A 25,148-nucleotide genomic window follows, 5' to 3' on the forward strand; every position below is an offset into this window, starting at 1 on the left:
GGGCAGATCTCTCTCTCCTATTGTATCTTGTAGACACACAGCTCCTCCCCACCCCCATTATCCCCTTATTTGGCATCTGGTAACTGGCAGCTTATTCTGGTCAGTTTTATTTCTACTCTAGAGATAAATGGAAAAATCCTCCAGACGTACCTGGGCCACGCACGTTGACGTCCATGCAATCAGCGTCAATCTCTCCCTGCGGTGGTGTGGGGGCCATAGATGGAGCGCGAAGGTCGGCCGCATCCAGATGTTGTTGCGTCCATCGCCTGGGGTCGGTTTGGTCGCCCAGGGCTGGGAGTACCGCCTGATCCTCATACTAGGAGAGACAGAGGTAACAGTTAGCTACATATCCCCCGATACTCAGACATCATTGTCAATCGCGCACAGGAAGGAGTAACCAGCCCAGGGATGATCAATGGGATGCAAATATTTCTCAGTTTATGCAGGATTATGTACATTTTTATGTAAATATATGCAGCTTCGAAATGGACCAATCAAGTCCCACCCAGCTTTAAATTGATTGGTCCATTTTCAAGCTGCACATATTTGCATAAAATGTTACATAACTCTGCATGAACTCGGAAATATTTGCATCCTATTGATTATCCCTAACCAGCCACTGCCTGTTTATATCTGACCTGTTCCTCGGGGGAGGGGCAACTGTCAGCAGTTTATGTCTCCATCCCTCTGAAAAGTCCAAATTATGACCCCCCCCCCCCCCCGAAACCTTAATAATTAAAACTTGGCAATTTCAGAGGATTTCATTAAAGCACACCTGAAGACTGAAGGATATGGAGGCTGCAATATTTATTTCCTTTTAAACAATGCCAGTTACCTGGCTGTCCTGCTGATTCTCTGTCTCTAATACTTTAAGCCACAGACCCTGAACAATCATGCAGCAGATCAGGTGTTTCTGACTAAAGTGTGACTGGATTAGCTGCATGCTTGTTTCAGAGGTGCGCTTCAGACACTACTGCATCCAAAGAGATCAGCAGGACACTGACATCTTCTGCAGCACATTACAGAGCACATAGTCATGTCACTGACTGTCCTCAGAGGAGCTCACACTCTAATCCTACCATAGTCATAGTCTAATGTCCTACCATATTATTATTATGTATTTATATAGCACTGACATCTTCTGCAGCACATTACAGAGTACATAGACATGTCACTGACCATCCCCAGAGGAGCTCACAATCTAATCCTACACATAATCAGTATAATGTCCTACCATATTATTATTATGCATTTATATAGTAGTGACATATTCTGCAGCACTTTACAGAGCACATAGTCATGTCACTGACTGTCCTGAGAGGAGCTCACAATCTAATCCCACCATAGTCATTTGTCTATCATAGTCAATTTTAGGGGGAAGTGAGTTAACTTATGTATGTTTTTGGGATGTGGGAGGACACCGGAGTGTCCAGAGAAAACCCACGCAGATCCGGGGAGAACATACAAACTCTATGCAGATAGTGCCCTGCCTGGATCCAAACCAGAGATTTGGCGCTGCAGGGCGAGAGTGGTAACCACCATGCTGCTAGTTGTTGGCACTCTCCACAACACAATTACGCTAAGCATTTATCAGACGTGGGTGATGAGAAGCAAGCGAGAGAGAACTCAGAGGCGACTCTGGAGATGCCTTTCTGTTACTCTTGCTTTAAATAATAAAAAAATTACTTTTTTAAACAACAATCTGGGTCGAGCAGAAGGAAAGAGGCCACTCATGCAGCTATTTGTGCATCCAGATTTCAGGATTTAATGAAAACAATTTCGAATAAAATAGGCGTATGGATTCCAGCCCAGTCACAAGGAGGTCCATACTGTCCCATTTCTGTGACCGGAAATACAATCCAATACCGATTCAGGCTCTTCCTGTTCAGTAAGGAGAACTTGGGCAAGAGTATTCCCTAATGCTGCTACTGCCTACTGTGTGCGCTCTAGTAGCTGCCTCGCTTTGAGCCGGACGGGAGAAAACCGCTATACAAATACTGAAATCATTATTATATCTATAACGACACGTCAACATCTGAAGACGTAAAATCGGTTTTCTGTTTTTGCAGGCGACGAAGCGATTGCTTACCCTGAATCTCTTGTTATCCAGCATTTCCTCGTCCCCCCACTCGTTCTGGTTATCATCCATCAACGATCCGTCTGCAGCGTTCTTTAGTGGTCTTAAAATTAAAAAAAACAATGAATTACATGACATCCGGTGGCAGCTGCCATATTTTTCAAAAATAATGACAAGTTAAAGAGCAACTGAAGTGAAACTAACAAAGAATAAAATTGATTTTTTTTTTTACTACAATATTTATTAATAGATTAATTAGTCAGTGTTCGCCCGTAGTAAAAACTTTCCTCTCCCTGATTTACATTCTGACATTTACCACAGGTGGCGACATCTTTACTGCTGGCAGGTGCATCACTGCGGAATGTTTGTTAACTGAGAGCTTCAAAGCCAGTAAAAAATATACCTGGTCTCCCAGAAAGCTCTGGGGGAAAAAAAATCTTCATAGCTAAACAGCCTAGGCTGTGACATCACTGGGAGGGGCAGGGCTACTTTCAATATACAGCAATTAAATATAGGCAGTGTGTCTGAGGCAGAAACTAGGAAAACTAACGTAAGAATGGGCACCCTGAATAATTCACTGCGTTCTATTATGGGTCACTACAGGGCCTCTTTAAACAAGCAATAAAATATTTAACATAAGTTGCAAGCACAGATAAAAAATAAATAAAAATCACACATTCTCTTATGTTCTGTTAAAGCGGACCTGAACTCAGAACTTCCTCTCCGCTCTAAAAGATAAGCAACAGCATAATAACCTTTACAGAAAAATACATTTTTGTTACAGCTGATACAAATCCTGCAATAAATCTGCAGTTTGTCTACTTCCTGCTTTCACGGAAGAAGACATTGTTAACATCCTGTGTTTACCAATTAGCTGCTCTGCCATGGCAGTCAGCTGACACAGGTGAGAGATTAAATTACACTGGTGATTAGTCACAGATGATGGGAATTAGATGGCCTAAACTCTCTAAATACACACAGAGTGGATTCCTCTCGGTTTTCCTTCTGTTCTTTGCAAGAGTTCAGGTCCACTTTAAATAAAATAAAAAAAAAAAAAGTAGAAAAAGCAGCTATACTTACTTCAATCCAACAGAGTCCTCCCCCAGGGGTTCCCGCCGTTTCTTTGTCTTGTTGGACTCCTTTATGGCGTAGCCCTCTGGGAACCAGAGGTGGCCGTGCTCCCTCCGGCGTTTCTTATTGACGATGACCCCGGCCACCACGAAGATCAGGATGAGGACAACCACGCCTACGCCCAGGCTGGGCAGGAGCGGGGAGGGCGACTGCGTCGGGGCCGTTTCACCTGACGGGAAACAGGAGAAGCTCAGTAAGACCGACATCAACGCTGCACTGCAGACCGCGGACACAACGAAAATGAAGGCTAACTTGCTAATCAAAGAAATGAGAGGGAAAAAATGGGCTGCATACTCGTCTGAATACGAAAAAAAAAAGAAAAACAGAAATCCAACAATAATGTTATTTTCTGTTGCTCATCAGAATTGCAAATTACCCTTAAAATTCTCTTTTTGCCCCAGCCGGCGGTATCAAGAGACAGGTCTGCTTTACGCCTTTAAGAAAACGGATTAATCAACTTCATATCAGTGCGCTCTCATTGAGCTGTTAAGACCGAGGACTTAAGTGGGATTTGAGAGATAGCGTCTCCCCAACACCTCCTGTATGCGATTGATCAATTTCCTTTTTCTTCCACCCGCCCCCATCCTTTTCTAAAAGGATTAATGATCCTGATATAAACCCAGGGATGATGGAAAAAGAAGGAGACATGAAAAGGAAAGCTATTTACCAAGGCAAGAGGGGGGGGGGGGGGGGAGGGGGGAGTGAAAGTTTGAATGTTTGAAGGCCACGAAGTTTGGAAATGGACCTTCAAAGTCTGGAGGATGACTTACTTTTCACGGCTTCAATCTTGTAGGGGATCTTGAGGTTATCGAGAGAGGCCAGGGCGCCCAGGAAGGCCGCTGCGTCTGTCGCACTGTTGAAGCATTGCGAAGAGGCCTGGAAACACTGGCGATTGTCTATTTCTAAGTATACGATGGACCTGTGTGGGAGAATAGCGAGATAAGTCGTGCGTAATCACTTTTTCACATTAACGGTAGCTTGTATAATTTCATCAGAACTTCAATTGCTATGTTCTCATAGAAACACAGATGACTGAGGGCAAAAATCCACAGCATGTGGATTCTTCAAGTGAACCTGAGGAGACCAGAGTGTAAAAAAATAAAACAAAAAACAGATACGTATCTAGGTAGAGCTATATAAGCCCATTCTACGTCTGAACCATCTAAGCTCACGCTAGGCCAGACCCATATTAGCCGATTCTAGGCCTGACCCATCTAAACCTGCTCTAGTCCAGACCCATATAAACCCACTTGAAGCCAGACTCATGTAACCCAACTCTAGGCCTGACCCATCTAAGCCCATTCTAGGCCTGCTCTAGACCAGACCCGTGGTCCTCCTCACCCCTACCCCGCATTTTACCCTCCGTAAGATCGCATCCACGCTCTTGTTCCTGCAGAGAAGCACAGAGCTGCTCGTGTATGACCGGCAGCTAAGCACACTGGTGCATACTGTCATGTTTGTACATGAAAAGGTGCGTTTTCATGAACAGAAATCTGTACAGCTCTAGTTGGATTTTTGGGGGTGTCCACTATTGACAACAGTGGAGGCCAGGAGGACATGAGAAGCCTCTGCAGGATTCCAGAGGCAAGTATCTTCTTACCTAAGAGATAAGTATCTTCTTACCTACCAAGTACCTTTTTAGGTAAGTATCCATTTTTTATTGGTACCTTTGGGTTGCCTTGAGCACCTATGCATCTGAGCAGATGTACCCGGCTTGAGTAGTAACGTCATAATTGAGTGTCAGAATATATGCTTGTTTGTGTAGTATTTACCGTAGTTGATACATTTTGTACAATACTTGGGAGAACATTTCGAGATAACGGACTTACCCAACGACCTCCAGCTGATCCAGCTCCCTCCGATACCGGCCCGGGATGACGGTGTTCTTTAGACTGCTGAATACGGCGGCAGGGGCGTCAGACCACTCAGGAACCGAGCGTTTAACGTGATGTTTTTTCAGTTCCTCTTTGTTGCCGTAATACGGGAAGATCATATAATCGCCCTTCTCGTCTTTCTTTAACACGACATTGGTGTGAAGGACCCGACTCAGTTCACGGAGGAAGTTAATGGAATTGTTCCGGAGTCGCTCTGGAGGCAACAGAACGACCACGACCAGGGTGCCCTCTGCCAACTTCTCTGGTAGGTTGTTGGCGCAGTCCAGACCATCCCACTCACACTCTGGGGTGTTACAGCCTTGGTCACAGTGGCCATCCCGGAAGTGGTCTTTGCAGTACTGGTCGTAAACGGGACTGGGGAAATTGAGAAAAGAGAATCTTTAGGAAATCTGCGTAGTACTAACAAATACACCATTGTGCTCTCTATATCAATTCTAATGACGAATCATCAACACCCCAAAGTTTAGTTAACAACAGTTGAACTGACAGCCGTTCCTCACGTTGACTGTGGGTTTTCCAGAGGCTTTGATACCTTCAGTTTTTGTGCAGGAAGAACAGCTGTTGGCTCAACTATTCTTATCTCGATATTTCTGGACCTATTCAATACTGTGGTTCCTACCTATGGTTTATTGGTGTTTTAACTGATTATTATAAAAGGAGTATTACATGTAGGAAACCCAAATGGACATACAGGCAAAACTATTGGGTGATGGTGGGAAGGGACAATAGGAACTCACTCCTCCACCTCTTCTGCAGAGTAGTTCAGATGGTATTAGGGAGGGGCCCCTATGCCATTTTTAATAGAGGCCCTGTGAATTTTAGTCGCCTCTGAATGGACAGAATGAATAGACAGATAAAAATACAGAAAAAGTATTTAAACAAGGGGCATGGATCTACGTAATAAAATAAAACGCCAATTTTTCCAATAAAAAAAACAAAAAACAAATTCCATTGCCCATTTGAACAATTCTAAACTCTGTACAATTTGCCCCAAATTTGCACACATCAAAAAAAGGTCTCTCTCAATGACTATAGCCTCTTACAATGCCCATAATAGGTTGCCTTCATACACTATAGATATTTTATGTTCTAGCTTAGCCAATCATAACATAGCGTCCACTTACTTGCACTGGCCTTCAATTTTCTGGCAGTCGAAGCCATCGTAGAAACAGCCGGAGTTGTTGCACTGTGAGTCGCAGTTGCCATCATTGAAGTATTTCCAGCACTGCAGGGATTGGGTACAATTCCTCCAGGGATCGTTGAAGTTAAGCGAGCAGTCTCCCCCGTCCCAGCCGCAGGCGTTGGTGTTGCACTGGGCGTTGCACACCTTGTTCCCGGCCTGATCAGCGCACTCCTTGATCTCACACTTCTCCTCGATGATGGGTGGTGTGATGTCACGTCCCAGGCCGCCCTCGAATTTGAAGTCCAGGAAGTGGCAGTAGAGGCCGTTGAACTTCCTGGGACAGAGGCACTGGAAGAAGGGCTCGTGGGGGACGGACTTGCAGGTCCCGCCGTTGTAGCACGGGTTGGACTTGCAGGAGCTGCTGACGGGGTGTTGGCACTCTAAGCCGGTGAAGCCTTCTGCGCACACGCACTTGGGGGTCTTCAGTGTGGAGATACAGGTCCCGCCGTTCAGGCACTGAGAGTTTCCACAAATACGAGTGTCATATTCACAAGTCACTCCGTCAATTCCCTGCAAGGATGGAAAATATTTTATTACTCAAATCAGGTTTAAAGCAAACCTGTGCAACCCCCAAGGGAAGAAGTTATATACTTACCTGGGTAGAGGTAAGCCCCTCCCACGTCCTCCCACCGACCCAGTGCTGGGACCCTCAGAGGCTACACTCCCGTGAGTGAACAAGCATTGCCACACTGCACAGGATGCCTTGTGCTTACGTAGTAGCAAGGAGGGCTTGGCGTTAAAAAAAAAAACAACAAGAAACGCACCCGTTTGGCTTCATCGGCAAGCCTTTGTTGACTGGGGGAGGTGACGGATCCCAGCACGGGATGGCATTCTTTTCCCTTCGTGTCAAAAATTTTAAATTTGAAATGCACGAAAACACATAAATAAGAAGTACATTTCTGTAAAATGAGCCATAAATTACTTTTCTCCCATGTTGCTGTCACTTACAGTAGGTAGTAGAAATCTGACGGGTTTTGGACTAGCCCATCTCCTCATGGGGGATTCTCATGGTTTTCTTTATTTTCAAAAGCACTTACTGTACGGCCTCGTTTACACTTAATCAGTTGGTATGTGTTAGTGTGCGTTAGTACGCATTTTTTTCCATAGCAGTGCATTAGGAAGAAGATTTCAGTTAAAACGCGTTAAATGTGAAAGGTGCCATAGGGAAACATGGGCATCACTTTGAAAATCAGTTTTCTTTCCGTTTTAACTGAGAGCAACTGATTAATAAGTGTGAACGGGGCCTACGGCAGTTGCTCAGTCTAACTGCCAGAATAGTGTGCAAACAGGTAGGGGTCGGCCTGCATCTTTGTATAGATCCTTTCCAGTGAAGGCTTTTGTAAAGAATAAATAAAATACTGAGAATCCTCCATGAGGACATGGACTAGTCAAAAAAACCTGTCAGTTCTGTCAGATTTCCACTACCTACTGTAAGTAACAGCAACATAGGAGAAAAGTAATTTATACCTCATTTTACTCTGGAAGAAACATACTTATTTGTATGACATGCATTTTAAATTTTAACATTTCTTAGCGATAGTGGTCTTTTAACTTGCCACACGTTGAGTCACATGATGTGGCGAGCGCCCGTGAAAGATCCGCCATGCTTACCGGTGGACAGGTGCAGATGAAGCCGCGGTCTGTGTTGCTGGCCACTGCGCACGTCCCGCCGTTCCTGCACGGATTTCCTATGCAGCCATCGAGCAGCGTCTCGCATCGTCTCCCTGGAAGGAGGAGATAAGACAGTCAAGCCCCGCCCAGAGCACGGTAGCACCAGCCAATCACCAGCCACACGGGAGACCCGCCTCACCTGTGAAGCCCTGCCTGCACTCGCAGCGGTAGTTATTGTTAAGCTGTATACAGTTCTGGGTCCCACGGGCATCACAGGGGTGGGACAGACACTCGTTGACGTCGCCCTCGCAGCGCTCTCCGACGAAGCCCGGCAGGCAGTTGCAGTGGTAGCCTCCCACCCGGTCTACGCACTTCCCACCGTTGAAACATTTAGGCTCCTGGTTGGTTCTTTCGAGGAAAGGGTTGCAGTCATCTATGTTAATTTCGCAATGAACGCCTGCAAAAACAAAAAAGTTGAGGTTTACATTAGCGGCGTGAACCGTATTCAACGGGCAGAAAATGGGAGAAGCAATATAAAACGCTAAGTGCGAAATCTCAGCCGGCTCACCCTGCGTTCCCCTTGGACAGGAGCACTTGTAGGTGTTGATGAGGTCGATACAGGTTCCTCCATTCTGGCAGGGGTGAGAGTGGCATTCGTTGATTTCCTCTGAGCAGTTTTCACCGTGATAGCCGGCAACACACTGAAAAAAGCCAAAACAAGTGTGTAAGTAAGCCTGTTTCTGCCAATGCCTAAACGTGTACACATGCTCTGAGCCTGACCCATCCTGTCCGTCTACACATGCTCTGAGCCTGACCCATCTAAGCCCACTCTAAGCCTGGCACATCTAAGCCTACTCTAAGCCAGGCCCAACTAAGCCCATACGCTAGGCCTGACCCATCTAAACCTGCTCTAGTCCAGACCCGTATAAGCCCACTCTAGACCTGACCCAATTAAGCCCACTCTAAGCCAGACCCAACTAAGCCCACTAAGCCAGACCCAACTAAGCCCACTCTGAGCCAGACCCAACTAAGCCCACTCTAAGCCAGACCCAACTAAGCCCACTAAGCCAGACCCAACTAAGCCCAATCTAAGCCAGACCCAACTAAGCCCACTAAGCCAGACCCAACTAAGCCCACTCTAAGCCAGACCCAACTAAGCCCAATCTAAGCCAGACCCAACTAAGCCAGACCCATCTAAGCCAGACCCAACTAAGCCCACTCTAAGCCAGACCCAACTAAGCCCACTCTAAGCCAGACCCAACTAAGCCCACTCTAAGCCAGACCCAACTAAGCCAGACCCATCTAAGCCAGACCCAACTAAGCCCACTTTAAGCCAGACCCAACTAAGCCCAATCTAAGCCAGACCCAACTAAGCCCAATCTAAGCCAGACCCAACTAAGCCCAATCTAAGCCAGACCCAACTAAGCCCAATCTAAGCCAGACCCAACTAAGCCCAATCTAAGCCAGACCCAACTAAGCCCACTTTAAGCCAGACCCAACTAAGCCAGACCCAACTAAGCAAGACCCAACTAAGCAAGACCCAACTAAGCCCACTTTAAGCCAGACCCAACTGAGCCCACTTTAAGCCAGACCCAACTAAGCCCACTCTAAGCCAGACCAATCTAAGCTCACTCTAAGCCAGACCCAACTAAACCCACTAAGCCAGACCCAACTAAGCCCACTCTAAGCCAGACCAATCTAAGCTCACTCTAAGCCAGACCCAACTAAGCCCACTAAGCCAGACCCAACTAAGCCCAATCTAAGCCAGACCCAACTAAGCCAGACCCATCTAAGCCAGACCCAACTAAGCCAGACCCAACTAAGCCAGACCCAACTAAGCCAGACCCAACTAAGCCAGACCCAACTAAGCCCACTCTAAGCCAGACCAATCTAAGCCCACTCTAGATCTGACCCATCTACGCCTGCCCCCCCCCCCCCCCCCCTCGCCTATGTTTATGCCTGCTCTTGGGCTGTACTGTCCTTTCTACTCTAAGTCTGCTGGACCTCTGTCTAGGATTTCTCTAGGTCTTTCCTTTTTACCCCTGCTCGAAGTATATCCAATCCACACTTCTCTAGGTCTACCCTGTCTTTCTGTCTCCCTCTCCTGTCTATAACTGTATTCGGTTTGCCTCTGCTCATAACGGATTGATTCTACGTCAGTTTTAGATCCACTCTGTCTGCTTTATAATTCAATCTGTTTACTGTAAAAACCAATGTGCTGTCGTACCGTGCAGGAGTAGCCTCCGAGGTAGTCCCTACAGGTAGCACCGTTCTGGCAGGGGTTAGGCGAGCATTCATCCACCTGCTCCTCGCAGTAGCTGCCGGTGTATCCAGGCAGGCATGAACAATAGTGGGTGTTTCCAGTGTCCCTGCATGACCCCGAGTTACGGCACAGATTGTTGACATCCACACCTAAAATAAATAAATAAATAAATAAATACACCGATCAGCGGCATCCCAAGAGAAGACAGAAAAAAATTACACATACAGTCCAGTTTAAAGCCCCCCGATTGCAAGATAGATAGTGTGGAATGGGCTTAGAACATCTGTTTCTTATTGCTATCTGTATCCCCTATCTGGTTAAAAAAAAAAAAAAAATCCCACCAGGGAGTTACTGGGTGACTGACAACTACACTGATTGTACATAGCAGAGAGCTATTTTTCCCACTGCACATCTCCAAATGAACTAAATATGATAATTCAAAGTGGCCACTTCCAGTCCAAGATGCACTATGACCTGGAGGAATAGTCTTTTTGCAGATGACGTTACTTTTGGATAAAAGGCAAGTAGGACGACTATATGGGGTGGTAAAATGTTGGGAGATTTTTAAAGGACATCTGAGGTGAAAAACTGACGAGTAAAATAATTGTATCTATCCTCCTCCTCCTAAAAATACCTTTTTTTTAAATATCCCACAGTTTTATTTTATATTTAAATGTAGTTTTTAAGTTTTTACTGTTTCATTGTCTCTGCTCAATGACACCTTCATTTCCGAACACTTCCAATCCAGCGCAGGAGACTTGACTTCATATGCTAGAGCTCAAATCTATGAATTATTGACCCTTTTTATCTCTATCCTGCTCTCAGAAGCCATTTACTGACAGGAAAGAGTTTTATGGCTGTAATTATTAATCAGCGAGGGTTATGCTCTAACCCAGTCCTGACCCGGACAGAAACTGTCACTTGCATACCTGATTTTTAACTCTTTCAGGCAAAAAAGGAACACAGCCTAGTTATTAGTGTGCTTGGCACTATGCATACACATGTCTATCATCATGTCACATGTCACTTCTGTTGTCCTTTAACTCTAGGTTGTAGTGTTCGTGCATCTGGCCTGTAGATGTCACTGCTCTACTTTAGTACTACATAAGATTATCTGAACTGTCGTGGGTTGTCGGTTCCTGCTCTGCCCTGGCTAAGAACATGGAGAGTAGACACTGCTTATGTAGAGTGTTGGTGAACCCTGTAAATAAATCTATTTTCAGTTATCCTGCCTCTGTGACTACTGAACACAACTTGGCGACGAGGATGGCTTTGGCATTACAGCACCCTGCGCCTTTTCTTCCACACTCGGGAGAGCCTGCAAAGCAATTCACTGCTTGGATCCGGATGTTTGCGAATTACGTATTTGCTGCTAACGAGAATGTCTGACTTGATACAAGTCAGTGTGCTGTGCTAGATTCAGTTATCTTGCCTTTGTGGCTACCGAACTCCACATAGGTTATGCCAGACTTTAATTTCACTTTAAGGGCCCATTCACACTAGGAATCGCAAAACACAAGCGATTAGTGCTAGAGTTTTGAAGCATCGATTTTTTCGCATTACTTGTGTGTCTTTCACTGTACTTTTTGTCATTTTTGAGTGATCACGATTAGCTTTTTTTTTTTTTTAACACTGCAATCACTATCACTCAACCCCCCCCCCCCCAAAAAAACACTGCATACTCCAAAGATCACGGCAGCGAGATCATGTCATATACTTATAATTACACTTGCGCATTAAAGAGAGTATAATGCCTCAAAAAAAAAAACCTGTTTTTACTTAACAGTCTTTTTTAGCATGAATGTCATACCTGAAACGCTGCATTCCGCGGCTGAACCCTCAATTAAAACCCCTGAAATTCCAGGGCAAAAATCCACAACTTGGATTTTGCTGCCTGGGGGAGGCAGAGCTTTGTGCTGTAGCTCTGCCTCCAGTCCAATCAATCTGCGCGGATCACCGCCTCTCCCCGCCCCTCTCAGTGAAAGAAGACAGAGGGGCGGGGAGAGGCGGAGATCAGCGCAGATTGACGCGAGTAGAGGCAGACCTACAGCACAAAGCTCTGCCTCTACCTGGAAGCGATCCCCAAATCTTCCCCCCGGGGGTTTCGAGAGTTCAGCCGCGGGATGCGACGTTTTAGGTATGGCATTAATGCTAAAGATGGCCACCGATTAGCGGTAAATGGCTACTAATCGCCCCAGTGTGACTGGGCCCTAACCATTATTCCGTTGGCTTTTAGGAGCAGTTACCGCTCTTATGTCACAACTCACCTTGGTGCAGGGCCGCCACCTCGCAGGAAACGTTGGGCACGTCGCAGTACAGGCCCGTCCAGCCGCTGTTGCATTCGCACCGGTAAAGGTTGTTGGTTTGCCAGCACTTTCCACCGTTTTTGCAGGGTGAAGATTCACACCAATTAACCAAATCCTGCCCAAGAAACAAGAAAACGATTATTCTTCTGATCCAGGATACCTCGCCAGAGCAGATACGGCGGTGGTGGATGGTGAGCCGGTACCTACCTGGCAGTTTATTCCCGTGTACCCCTGGGGACAGGTACACTTGTAGGTGCCGTAGCTGTCTTGGCAGGTCCCGCCGTGCATGCAAGGCTTGGAGTCGCACTCGTTTATGTCGTGTTGGCAGTAACTTCCGGTAAAGCCCGCCGGGCAGAGGCAGGTGAAGGTGTTGATGCCATCGATGCAAGTGCCGCCATTGAAGCAGGAGCTGGGTAAGGAAATACAACAGCTTAGGTTACATGGATGGAGGGTCGTGTGTACCTGACAAAAAATATATCTAACGCTACCGTGGGCTTAAAGCGGATCAAAAATGAAAAACTATAAAAAGTAACTTGTCTATATATCTTACCTAAAGTTTAGATAGTTTACACAGCCAATCTAGCTGCAAACAGCTTCAACAATATAGGATTATTTCTTCCTGTGAACACGCATAGAAAACTCATACAAAACTGATGCAAACTGCCAAAAACTGACCGGACTGGAAGGGAACTGTACAACTTGTACGTGTGAACACAGCCTTCATAAAACATTGGTAAAAGTGACCGATATTTTACTATTTGAATTAAAAGTGTAATATCTGTAATTTTACCGATATTCCACTACTGACGTTCTCTGGCGGCCAAATACTGGTGAAGCCCTTTTTAAAATGTACTCAGTGAATCGAGGTAGTCCACAAGACACTAATAATTCTGGCTTGCATGAAAATATAATGCAAATTGTATGCAGTTTGGAATGAGGCCAATCAAATGTGACACCCGCATCCAGCACGGGAGGGCGGACGGGGACAGAATGGGGCGTACCTTTCTGTGCAGTCGGGGGTGTTAATCTCGCAGTGGATGCCACTGAACCCGGATGTGCAGGTGCAGGTGTAGCTATTGACGCAATCGGTGCAGTTGGCGCCGTTCTTGCAGGGGTTGCTGGCGCACTCGTTAATGTCCTCCTCGCACTCCAGGCCGCGGAATCCAGGCAGACAGCTGCAAAAGAAGGCGTTGACGCCGTCGGTGCAGGTGCCTCCATTACGGCAGCGATCTGCAAGGGGGGAGAAAAACAGACAATGAATTAACAAGGATAGAACTCTACTCACTTCCTGTGCCAGCGAGGGCGCATAATCACAAAATATCACCAACTTTCTTCTCCATCTAAAAGTGGCCACACACAACAAAATGATCCAATTTTATGGCAATTCGGCAAAGACCATCGTTGTCCCGAAAAAATACATTTTTTTTATTCGGAGGAAGAAATCCAATCGGATTTCCCATTTTTATTTCATATATATCGATCGGGAGTCATGGATTTTTCTGAACAAATTTTATAAAAAATTGAATGGTGTAGTGTAGATTGTCAATTTCCTTGTATAGATCCCACAGCCATTTTCTCAGTGATCAATCATTTTTTTTCATAATTGGGGAAAAATTGAACACGTGTGTGTGTGTGTGTGTGTGTGTGTGTGTGTGTGTGTGTGTGTGTGTGTGTGTGTGTGTGTGTGTGTGTGTGTGTGTGTGTGAGAGAGTGTGCGTGTGTGTACAGTGTGTGCGTGTGTGTGCAGTGTGTGCGTGTGTGTGCGTGTGTGTACAGTGTGTGCGTGTGTGTGCGTGTGTGTACAGTGTGTGCGTGTGTGTACAGTGTGTGCGTGTGTGTACAGTGTGTGCGTGTGTGTACAGTGTGTGCGTGTGTGTACAGTGTGTGCGTGTGTGTGCGTGTGTGCGTGCGTGTACAGTGTGTGCGTGTGTGCACAGTGTGTGCGTGTGTGCACAGTGTGTGCGTGTGTGCACAGTGTGTGCGTGTGTGCACAGTGTGTGCGTGCGTGTACAGTGTGTGCGTGCGTGTACAGTGTGTGCGTGTACAGTGTGTGCGTGTACAGTGTGTGCGTGTACAGTGTGTGCACGTGTGTGGTACATTGGTCAGATTTTTTTAAATGTTAAAATCAATCAGAAAAATTGGTTGTAAACCTTGAATTAAAAAAAAAAAAAAAAAAAAAAAACACACATTGTGTGTGACCACCTGAAAGTGAACCTGAGAGGACATAAAAGCAAGAATTCCTACATACCTGGGGCTTCCTCCAGCCTCCTTCAGCCTGATCCATCCATCAGCCTTCTGGGTCCTCTGCCTCCCAATAACTTCGGCCAGTCATCGCATGCACGGCCCAGTTGTGCGCGCTCCTCCCGGCTCGCTCCCATGGCTGGGAGCGTTCTGCGCCTGCACAAATGCAGAACGCTCCTAGCCGCAGAAGTGCGATGGGAGCGCACCCGCACTCCCGCTCAGCCGGGCCGCGCATGCCCAGTATGCCCCAAATCCCAAAGTTACCGGAAGCTATAATGGATGATCGAGAAGACAGAGGGCGGCGGTGAGGGACGGATCAGGCTGAAGGGGGTTGGAGGAAGCCCCAGGTATGAATTAATTCTTGCTTTTATGTCATCTCAGGTTCACTTTAAAGCGGGATTGTCACCATAAAAATCAAATTTCAACAGCAACTGGTTTGAGTGTATTAAGTGATAAAGGTGCTAATCCTGCATTCAAAACTTTTTCTGCTGGTATGATTTGGAGTTATTACATACTTTAGGAGCACTGGCCCTTTAGTAGTCAGTGCCAAATAGTTGCATGCTGGGGGTTCTTTTTATCTATAATATATTCCACCTCTTCCATTTCCCTGCCTATCTGAAACATGATCCCCTGCTCACTTGTGTTTACAAGCAAGGCTGAGGTGACTCAGTGATTGGAGTAGAAAAGAAAAAAAAAAAAAAAAGTTAAGGGCAGAAATGACATCAGGATTTAGCCTCAAACTGTGGGCAAAAGACCTGGTTCCCACCAGGAACAGAATTCTCTTCATTTACTATATAACATTCACTGAAATCAAAAGGTGGACAGTACAATACATGTGTTATGTAAGTAGATCAAGTATTTATCTACTTATATATGTGTTTTTTCCCTGGCATAGTGTGGCTGATCCTACTGCTTCAAGACTTCAACACTATCCAAAAATCCCAAAATACTGTAGCGCACCTTTAATTAGGTCATGTGACACTCACTTGGCTGGCAGTCGTTGATGTCAGTCTCGCAGTTCGTGCCGCTGTAGCCGGGGGCGCAGTTGCACTTGTAGCTGCCGTTCGTGTTCTCGCAGAACGCTCCGTTGCGGCAGGGGTTCTTCACACACTCGTTAATGTCGATCTCGCACGTTTGTCCTGAGTGGAGACAACGTGATGTTTAGATTTGTAAGTGAGAGAGAGGAGTTCCTGAGCGCAGCCAGAAGTCGGTGAATAATAGACCTTCTCTAAGCCCCCCTGATTCTCTGAAGCCCCCCTTTTCCTCTGAACAGTTGGGAGACGGGTACTCTTCGAGAGCGGCAGGACTTTTCATCTGAGTATCACGTTACCCGGGGAAGCATTTTGGAAAGAACAAGCAAAACAGTCGCCCATTCATCGGCCTGAGAGTCTCATTGTGCTGCAAGATTATCAGCTACCTCAGGGTTCCATCAAAGCCGGGAGTTACATGGCAACAATTTGTACCAAAGGCTTAAAAGGGAACTGAAATCAGCTGGTGTTCTCGTTCCCCCGCTGTCCTCTGGTGGTTACTCCGCCTCCAGAAGCCCTCAGAAGGCTCCGGAATCCCTCGTGTCCCCAAATGCTCTTGAAGATGGGCGGCTTTGTGCTGCGCATGCGCAAGTCCAGGCTTGTGGATGCTCAATATGGAGTCGCCCGTCTTGGAAGCAGTCGGGGACACAAGTACTTTTGGAGCCTTCTAAGGGCTCACACAGTCGGTGTAATCAACCAGCGGATCAAATCGCTATAACGGGGGTGACAGCGGTGGAGGGAAGGCTCAATAAGGTCCAGAGGCTTCCCTTTCCCCAGGTATCAAACTTTTTTTTTCACTTCAGTTTTACTTTAAAGGAATTCTGAAATGAAAGAAACATGGAGGCCATCACTGCCGACTTTGTAAATCTAAAAAAAGAAAATTTGTGCAGAATGTCCACCTCCTAAGGTCTCTTTAGTCCTTACACTTCAAGTTTCCCATTCAAGCAAATCTCCAGGTAACCAACTCTTACCAAAAATCCTGTCTTCCTCCCAATTCTGCATCATTACCTATCTCGTCTTCCTGACCCAGAACCCGCACAACAATTCAGCCTATCTGAAGCCTCATCACATAACTTCCTGATAAGAGTAGGACATACATGTCAGACTCTGGCCCTCCGAGACAACAAATTTGGCCCGCAAGTGGTCTTCTCACTTTGCATTATGTTTGGCCCACTCTAGACCACCAGGGAAGGTATGCTGGAGGTGAAGCCTAGATTATCAGGGAAGCCATGTGGGTGGGAACTGTAAAGGGGGAACCACTAGACACCAGGGAACTGTATAGGGGAGGTCACTAGACACCAGGGAATTATATAGGGGAGGGAGCATTTTACATCAGAACTTTATAAGGGAGGGAGCCGGCCACGAGACACTGAGGTTGGCCCGCGACTAGGTCCGTCCCAGTATTCAATTTCTGCCCATTTTGTATTTGAGTTTGAAATCCCTGGCCTAGAAACTCAAAAGAAATGGTTTCTACATAGGCAGAAAGCTGGATTTTTATCATGAAAATGAGAAGGTTATTGAGTGATAGTGACTGAACGCTGTTGATGTAAGTATTATTTTTATGACATGTACTCTCAGCGGAACAGAGCTTGGCTGAACTTGTTTTCTCGGTAAGAACTGGTTTTGTGAAGATGGTTGGCCATGTCTTGGTTGGGCATACAAACCTTGCCATCCCATGGGACAGATGCAGGAAAAGCTCTCGTAGTCTTCCGATGCCTGACATATGCCGCCATTCTTGCACGGTCGATTGGCACATGGAGCCAGAAGGGTCTCACACATGGCACCTAAAGAAGACAAGACACCAGTCAATATATTTCCTGGACTGACGCAATTCAGACAGACATCCCCCAAAACGAAAAAGCTAAAAATAATGAACAGATCTACCAACAAATTCCAGAGATTGACTTTAGTTATGGTATTACTTTAAGGGTCACTCTACCTAAAAAGAGCCTAGGGGACTTTTACATTTGGGTGGACATTGACCTAAGGGTCCTTCAGATATACTGGTCATCACGATATCGAATACAGTTACTGCAGTGCACCCGAACAAACACTTGCGACACAAAATTTCCAGCATCCTTTTCAATGATTTCATCTGGAAACTGATCGAAAGATCAATCAGGAGCCATGTTGTGGCATCGATTGTCTAATTCGATAAATTAGTGAATCAGAAGATCGATCGGGTCACAATAACGAGTGGTGTATTGGAAGCTTAAAGAGAAACTCTGACCAAGAATTGAACTTTATCCCAATCAGTAGCTGATACCCCTTTTACATGAGAAATCCATTCCTTTTCACAAACAGACTATCAGGGGGCGCTGTATGACTGATATTGTGGTGAAGCCCCTCCCACAAGAAACTCTGAGGACCGTGGTACTCCTGGCAGTTTCCTGTCTGTGAACCTTGTTGCATTGTGGGAAATGGCTGTTTAAAGCTGTTTCCAACTGCCAAAAAACCATGCAGCAGCTACATCACCTGCCAACAGTAAAAATGTCACCATGTAATGTCAGAATGTAAATCAGGGATTTAAAATATTTTACAATGGGCAAACACTGACTAAATCATTTATACATAATTATTGTAAAAATGAAGCACTTTTTTTCATTACATTATTTTCACTGGAGTTCCTCTTTAAGTAGCCATAGGACCATTATACACAGACCGAGTGATCCAGGTAATAAAGACTAGCCCCATGTTAGACTGACTAACCACACGTTTCTGTGGTCACTCTGAGCTACCAGTTCCCTGCCCTGTCATGTGTCACTTCTGTGGGGTAGGTATTGGTGGGTCAGAGCCTAATGAAGTTGGAACAAGCCAAATCATGGTAAAATCATGGAGAGAGGAGGAATGACTGGGCCTGGCTCTCCTGTGACTAGGCCCCACTGCAGTCACCATAGCCACCATGGTATAGAATAAATCCTTGTGAATACCCAAAGAATCTATGCCTTCCAATGGTGGTGCTGAATAAGACTTCTGAGTTCCCTGAACTGCAAGAAGATCCAATCAGTCAATTCTTCAAGAAATTAACCTCAACGGTTCATTGGACGGAGGATCAATGCTGAAGCTGAAATACTTTGGACACACAATGAGAAGGTGGGATTTGTTGGAGAAGACCCTGATGCTGGGAAATATCCGGGGAAACTGGAGGAGGGGGAAGGCAGAGAATATGGCTAGATAGTATCGCGCAAGCAACCAACATGAGCTTGGACGAGCTTGGAGAGGCAGTGGAGCATAGAGGGGCCGGTGGGGTTTGCAAAGAGTCGGACAGAACAACAACAAATACCCTTGTGAGGCGGTCCTCACACCGAAGAGTTATTAAAGCGTAGAGGAACTTGTTTTTCTGTGAACGATTATCCCTCAAGTATTCCATGGCTACTTTCCAAAGCCCTCACGATCCCCCGTCTGTTGCCGTGGAAACCAGGGCCAGTCAGGAAGCGCTCTGCGGCTTCCTGCAATTGTGCGCACCGCGGTTTTCAGGGAAGGGGAAGCAGGCAGGATCTGGCCCCGAGCTGTTCCCAACTCTGTTCAGATCTGTCAAAATAACCCTTATCCACCCAGCGGAGGAGGCCGGGCCGCGCTCTGTGGTTGTTGGCCCCCGTCGCTGTCCAAAGAGCGCGGCGAAATATGCAGAGGTCCCGTTTTTCCATCCAATAGTATCTAGGAAGGATTTCCAGAGAGGATCTTCACTTGTTTTCTTGGAAAACAATGTGAAAAATGTTGGTGAAAGGAGGTGGAGGAGGAGGGGGGACCTCGGATCTCCAAGCAAAATATTTTCCTCTCGGTGTGCGAGGACGGAATAATGGACGCCGCCTGAAAACAGGTCTCAGTTCACAGCGGAGCCCTTCTCGTCTCTCCACACGCTTATATGGGGGGTTACAGTTATACATTTATCAGTGTTAAAGGATAAGTGAAGTTATACACACAAACAAGATCGATCAATTCTAACACGCGCGTTTAATTTTTCACAATCACGAAAAAAAAAATGATTGAAACCACTGAAAAAAATGCTTAAAGGACAGCTGTAGGGAGGCTACCATGTTTTTGTGCTATACCAGTTGCCAGGCTGTCCTGATGGTCCTCTGTCTATTACTTTTAGCCATAGACCCTGAACAAGCATGCAGCAGATCATGTTTCTGACATTAATGTCGGCACTGACAAGATTAGCTGGATGCTTGTTTCTGGCGCTATTCAGACACTACTGCAGCCAAATAGATCAGCAGGGCTGCCAGGCAACTGGTATTGCTTAAGGGGGAATAAATATGGCAGCCTCTATATACCTCTCGCTACAGTTGTCCTTTAACGTGTACCCTGGGCAGTATATGACACAATGAGAGAAACAGGTCTATGTACAGTGCCAAAAATACATAATAACCAGGCTGTTTTTTCTTTTGCTGCCTGAAAGTTAATTTTCAGGTATGCAAGTGACAGCTTGTCGAGAATATAGTAAACATCACTGATAAGAAAATTACAGCCATAGAAGTTTTCCTGGCAGAGTACAACTTCTGAGGGCAGGGGGGGGGGGGGGATGAAATAGAAAAAGGTCAATAGGTTATGTATTTTTATTTTGGGAAAGGGGAGGGGGGGGGGGCTTAAAGGAAAGTGTGGGGGATATGGAGGCTGCCATATTTATTTCCTTTTAAACAATGCAGATTGCCTGGCTGTCCTGATAACCACAATTTGCTGCATAAAAACAGCTAAAGTTAGAGGCAGTTGGTTTATAACACTTTTTGGGGGGCGGAGCTTTGTGAGTAGTTCCGGAGTTCTCTTGTATTAGAGTATCACTATGTCTTCTGTAAGGACTCACCTGTATAAGGCAGCATGCAGTTGCACTTGTAGCCGGCCACGCCATCAATGCAGGTGCCTTGGTTGAGACACGGATTGGAGGCACACTCGTTAATGTTGGTCTGACAGTTCACCCCTGGAAGAAAGACAACAATGCGGTTACTGATCCATCCAGTCCCCGTATAGAAGGTTTGGCGTACACACTGGCACTGCGCACCTTGAGATGGAACCCTGCGGGCAAACACACAAGACCTGCGCAACCTACATCTCTGAGCTCATCCACAGATATATACCTGCCCGCCCCTTCGGTCCTCCAATGACCTCCCCACGCATTTCTCCCTCCCATACACGCCTACAGGACTTCTCAAGAGCCACCCCTTCCCTATGGAACTCCCTCCCACCCCTCCTCAGACTCGCCCCTTCCCTCAACACCTTCAAGCAAGCCCTCAAGGTTCACTTCTTTAGAATGGCCTACCCCACATCTACCACACCAACTCTCTCAACTTAGCACCTTTTCCCCATCCCTACTTTATGTGTCCCTGACCTTTAGATTGTAAGCCTTTGGCAGGGTCCCCCCTCCCTCCCCCTTAGTGTGTCTTTCTTGATCATGCAACCAGCTATGACACCCTTCTCATGGACTAACTTCACTGTCACCCCTTGTTTACATTGTATGTATCCCTATGTATTGTCCAGCGCTGTGTAATATGTAGGCGCATTATAAATACAATAAACAAACAATACGTTTATTTTGCTCCAATAACCTTCCAATAAAAACTATTAACGAAAAAAATACAATAAATAATAATATCCTGAGACGGAACTCAGCGGGACCCGGCAGAGGAAGTTGCGGACTTACCGCTGAAGCCTTCTCTGCACAAGCAGATATAGCCGCTTGTCATGTCCTTGCAAGTGCCGAAATTCATGCAGGGATTGGAGTCGCACTCGTTGTTGTTGAAGTCACAGTTGGGTCCGCTCCAGCCAGATTCACAGTCACACTTATACCTAAAGAGACACGCACAATATGCAGTGACTAATGCGTCATAAATCACACTGAAAGTGGATCCGAGAAACTTTTACTCATTGCATAATTGTGTTCCTTTCATATAGTTTATAGGGCATTCCTCAAGCCAAATACTTGTTTTGTTTTGTTTTAATACTCGAATTTCCTATAAACTAAACAAGCCTTGCCCACAGCTTTTTCAGAGTGCCATGGTACTGTAGCAAGGGCTTATGGGAGCTCAGTCTGGGCAGGAGGAGGAGGAGGTTATTAGCCAGAGATTTCAGAAGCAGAGGGGAGGAGGGAGGAGAAGGGGGGATTCAATTTGTCACAGGCTGAGGGCTGGAGATACAGATCAGCTTGTCTGTGTGTAATGACAAGCAGAACATGGCTGCTCTCATTGTATCACAGGAAGAAATAATCAAACTTTTGAAGCTGGATTTGCTGTGTAAACTATCTAAACTTTAGATAGGATACTGTATATAGACAAGTTACTTGTTATCGTTTGTGTTTCATCTCGGATCCGCTTTAAAGTGCACCACTATCACATAAAATATTGTTAAAGGGAAGGTTCAGGGACAGTTGGTAAAAAATAAAAATCCGAATCCACTTACCTGGGGCTTCCTCCAGCCCCTGGCAGGCAGTAGGTGCCCTCGGCGCCGCTCCGCAGGCTCCCGGTGGTCTCCGGTGGCCGACCCGACCTGGCCAGGCCAGCTGCCAGGTCGGGTCGGCCACCGGAGACCACCGGGAGCCTGCGGAGCGGCGCCGAGGGCACCTACTGCCTGCCACGGGCTGGAGGAAGCCCCAGGTAAGTGGATTCGGATTTTTATTTTTTACCAACTGTCCCTGAACCTTCCCTTTAAACGTTATTATTATTAAAACTTTACTTATAACACATTTAGTATCCCTGTACAATAGATAGGGGAGACATTACAGGCTTAAACAATGTTAAATTAAAACATTATAGCATTCAACAATGGTACATATAACAGTGATGTTACAATGTACAGATCAGTATAGCAGACGAGTCACTGAGTCCATATGGTGGCGGAGAAAAGCACACAGGGAGGAGGGGCCTGCCAAATGGGCTTACACTCTGAAGGGGTGGGGGAGAAGGAGTAGGGTGTATGTCCAAGGGAGGGATTTGGAGCTATGTAGTTGGTGGGAAAGCTATAGTGAACAGGTAGGTCTTTAAGGTCTGCTTAAATGTTTAGAAGGTGGGGTGAGCCTGATGGGTGAGGGAGAGAGTTCCATAGAGTAGAGGCTGCTCTGGAGAATTCCTGGTGCCTTGTAAGCGAGCAGGTGATGCGAGGGGAGGAACATCCATAGAGTGTTGGGAGGAGTGGGGGGGGGGGGGGGGGGGAGAGGTGGGGGGATGTCTGGATAAGATCGGAGATGTAGGAAGGGGAGGTATGGTGGTTGAAATTGTATGCTAAGCCAGACTTGCTTTCCCAAATAGCAAGGCTGGACCAGTGTATTATCAAGCCATGCTTCACCCCAAGCCTCATGGCCACACTGATAGGTGCACAGTCTCATTTCTGTTGCTGCAATAACACTTACCCGTTGACTCCATCACGGCACGTGCCGTGGATGCAGGGGTTACTGCGGCACTCGTCCACCTCGGACAGGCACATGGGCCCCTGGAAACCTTCGAGACAGGTACACTTGAAGCCATTTATGAGATCCTTGCAAGTCCCTCCATTGCGACACGGACTGCTGGCGCACTCGTCAATGTCGACGTTGCACATTTTCCCTGCGGGCAACAAAACGCAGGCGGTTACAAACCGACAACCTAAGTCTGTGTCTCTGTACATTTTGCAGGGAGCACTGAAAGGGTTAACCCCCAGTGTTTACTGCGTGGAGAGAGCTGGCTAGGCCAGGCATGGGCAAACTTGGCCCTCCAGCTATTAAGGAACTACAAGTCCCACAATGCATTGCAGGAGTCTGACAGCCACAGTCATGACTCATAAAGGCAAATGCATTGTGGGGCTTGTAGTTCCGTAACAGCTGGAGGGCCGAGTTTGCCCATGCCTGGGCTAGGCAGAGCTCCTGCAGTCTATTCACATCTGGGTATAAGAACTAATTAGACACTTTGACCTGGCTAAACAAACAGGACACAGAGCAGTAAATGTCTTCAGCAACTATGTGTGGAATAAAGACCTTTCACTGCGTGCTGTGTAAGAGTTCAGTTAACCACTATAGTGGTCCAGATAGAAGCTCCTAAAGTCTAACTGTGTGCCCACTGCTCGTTCCTGGCAGCCTTTACAGGGTGGTGATTGGGGAAAAAGTGTTCCCTGAGCCAATTGCAGGGCCTGGAATGAATGAACATGACCCTGATCAAGGGCCATGTCCATTCATATTAAAGGAAGTAAAAGAAAATGTTTAAAAAAAACATAAAACACTGAACACTTCTTGGTAACCCAGGACAGTGTTTGCAGTGCCATCTAAAGCCTCATCTACACGTGTAGAGGAGGCGGCGATGTTCCTTATCAATCGAGCCGCTGATGCGGCTCGATTGATAAGATCAGACAGGTAGGATATATTTTAAATCCCTCCCAACATATAACATATCAGCCATAGCAACAGTATGGTGTCAAAGACTCCCAGAATCCTCCTCCCTCACATTGGCCTCACAGCTTGCCCTGTTTCTCTGGCTACCTAATCACAAGCCCCCTCACCCCCCCCCCCCCCTTCTGAAATAGGGGATTTTAAATAACACACTTGTTACTTGCAGAAATAAAACCCTCCATTGAGCACAGGACAGATGAGAGACAGCTGAGACGTTCTATATGGGTAGACTCTACACAGGTGAGCGGTGGGCCGTAACAGGGGGTCCTACCTAATCAAAGAATCTCATTAACCTCCCCCCCCCCCCAACCACAGAGAGCTCCACCGAGCTCAGAAACCTGATCTATGGTCTCTGGAGTCCCTAATTGAGAAACACTCCACGCCGCCCCCCCCCCCCCCTCCACTTCACAGAACCCACCAGCGGCGCAGGCGATCTGCGGCTAATTGCGGCCGCATCAGTAAAAGCTGAGCCGGGAAGCCGATACGCGGTGTGCCCGCTCATCTTAAATACTGATAAAGCAGATAGCAGCACAAAGGGGCTTTCTGTCCCAGACAAGCGCGCCACTGACCGCACTCTTACCGTGAAGCCAGACTTGCAGACGCACTCGTAGCCAGACAAGCGCGCCATTGACCGCACTCTTACCCGTGAAGCCAGACTTGCAGACGCACTCGTAGCCAGACAAGCGCGCCACTGACCGCACTCTTACCCGTGAAGCCAGACTTGCAGACGCACTCGTAGCCAGAAAAGCACGCCACTGACCGCACTCTTACCCATGAAGCCAGACTTGCAGACGCACTCGTAGCCAGAAAAGCGCGCCACTGACCGCACTCTTACCCATGAAGCCAGACTTGCAGACGCACTCGTAGCCAGACAAGCTCGCCACTGACCGCACTCTTTCCCGTGAAGCCAGACTTGCAGACGCACTCGTAGCCAGACAAGCGCGGCATTGACCGCACTCTTACCCATGAAGCCAGACTTGCAGACGCACTTGTAGCCAGAAAAGCGCGCCACTGACCGCACTCTTACCCATGAAGCCAGACTTGCAGACGCACTTGTAGCCAGAAA

At 46.8% G+C, this 25,148-nt stretch overlaps 1 protein-coding gene across 1 annotated transcript in view; it reads right to left on the minus strand.

The window, feature by feature from the left end:
• NOTCH1 (notch receptor 1) overlaps positions 1-25,148 on the minus strand; it is a 119,385-nt gene that overhangs the window by 5,952 nt on the left and 88,285 nt on the right. Inside the window, 18 exon segments of the mRNA XM_068249128.1 lie at positions 151-316; positions 2,090-2,180; positions 3,158-3,377; positions 3,979-4,127; positions 5,038-5,457; positions 6,228-6,796; positions 7,898-8,010; positions 8,097-8,354; positions 8,466-8,598; positions 10,125-10,309; positions 12,428-12,581; positions 12,674-12,875; positions 13,468-13,696; positions 15,694-15,846; positions 17,400-17,519; positions 20,540-20,653; positions 21,374-21,519; positions 23,075-23,267. Of these exon segments, the coding sequence (XP_068105229.1) occupies positions 151-316; positions 2,090-2,180; positions 3,158-3,377; positions 3,979-4,127; positions 5,038-5,457; positions 6,228-6,796; positions 7,898-8,010; positions 8,097-8,354; positions 8,466-8,598; positions 10,125-10,309; positions 12,428-12,581; positions 12,674-12,875; positions 13,468-13,696; positions 15,694-15,846; positions 17,400-17,519; positions 20,540-20,653; positions 21,374-21,519; positions 23,075-23,267 (3,615 nt within the window).

This window comes from Hyperolius riggenbachi, chromosome 8 (assembly GCF_040937935.1).
Source record: "Hyperolius riggenbachi isolate aHypRig1 chromosome 8, aHypRig1.pri, whole genome shotgun sequence".
In the NCBI taxonomy this organism is placed as follows: Eukaryota; Metazoa; Chordata; class Amphibia; order Anura; family Hyperoliidae; genus Hyperolius; species Hyperolius riggenbachi.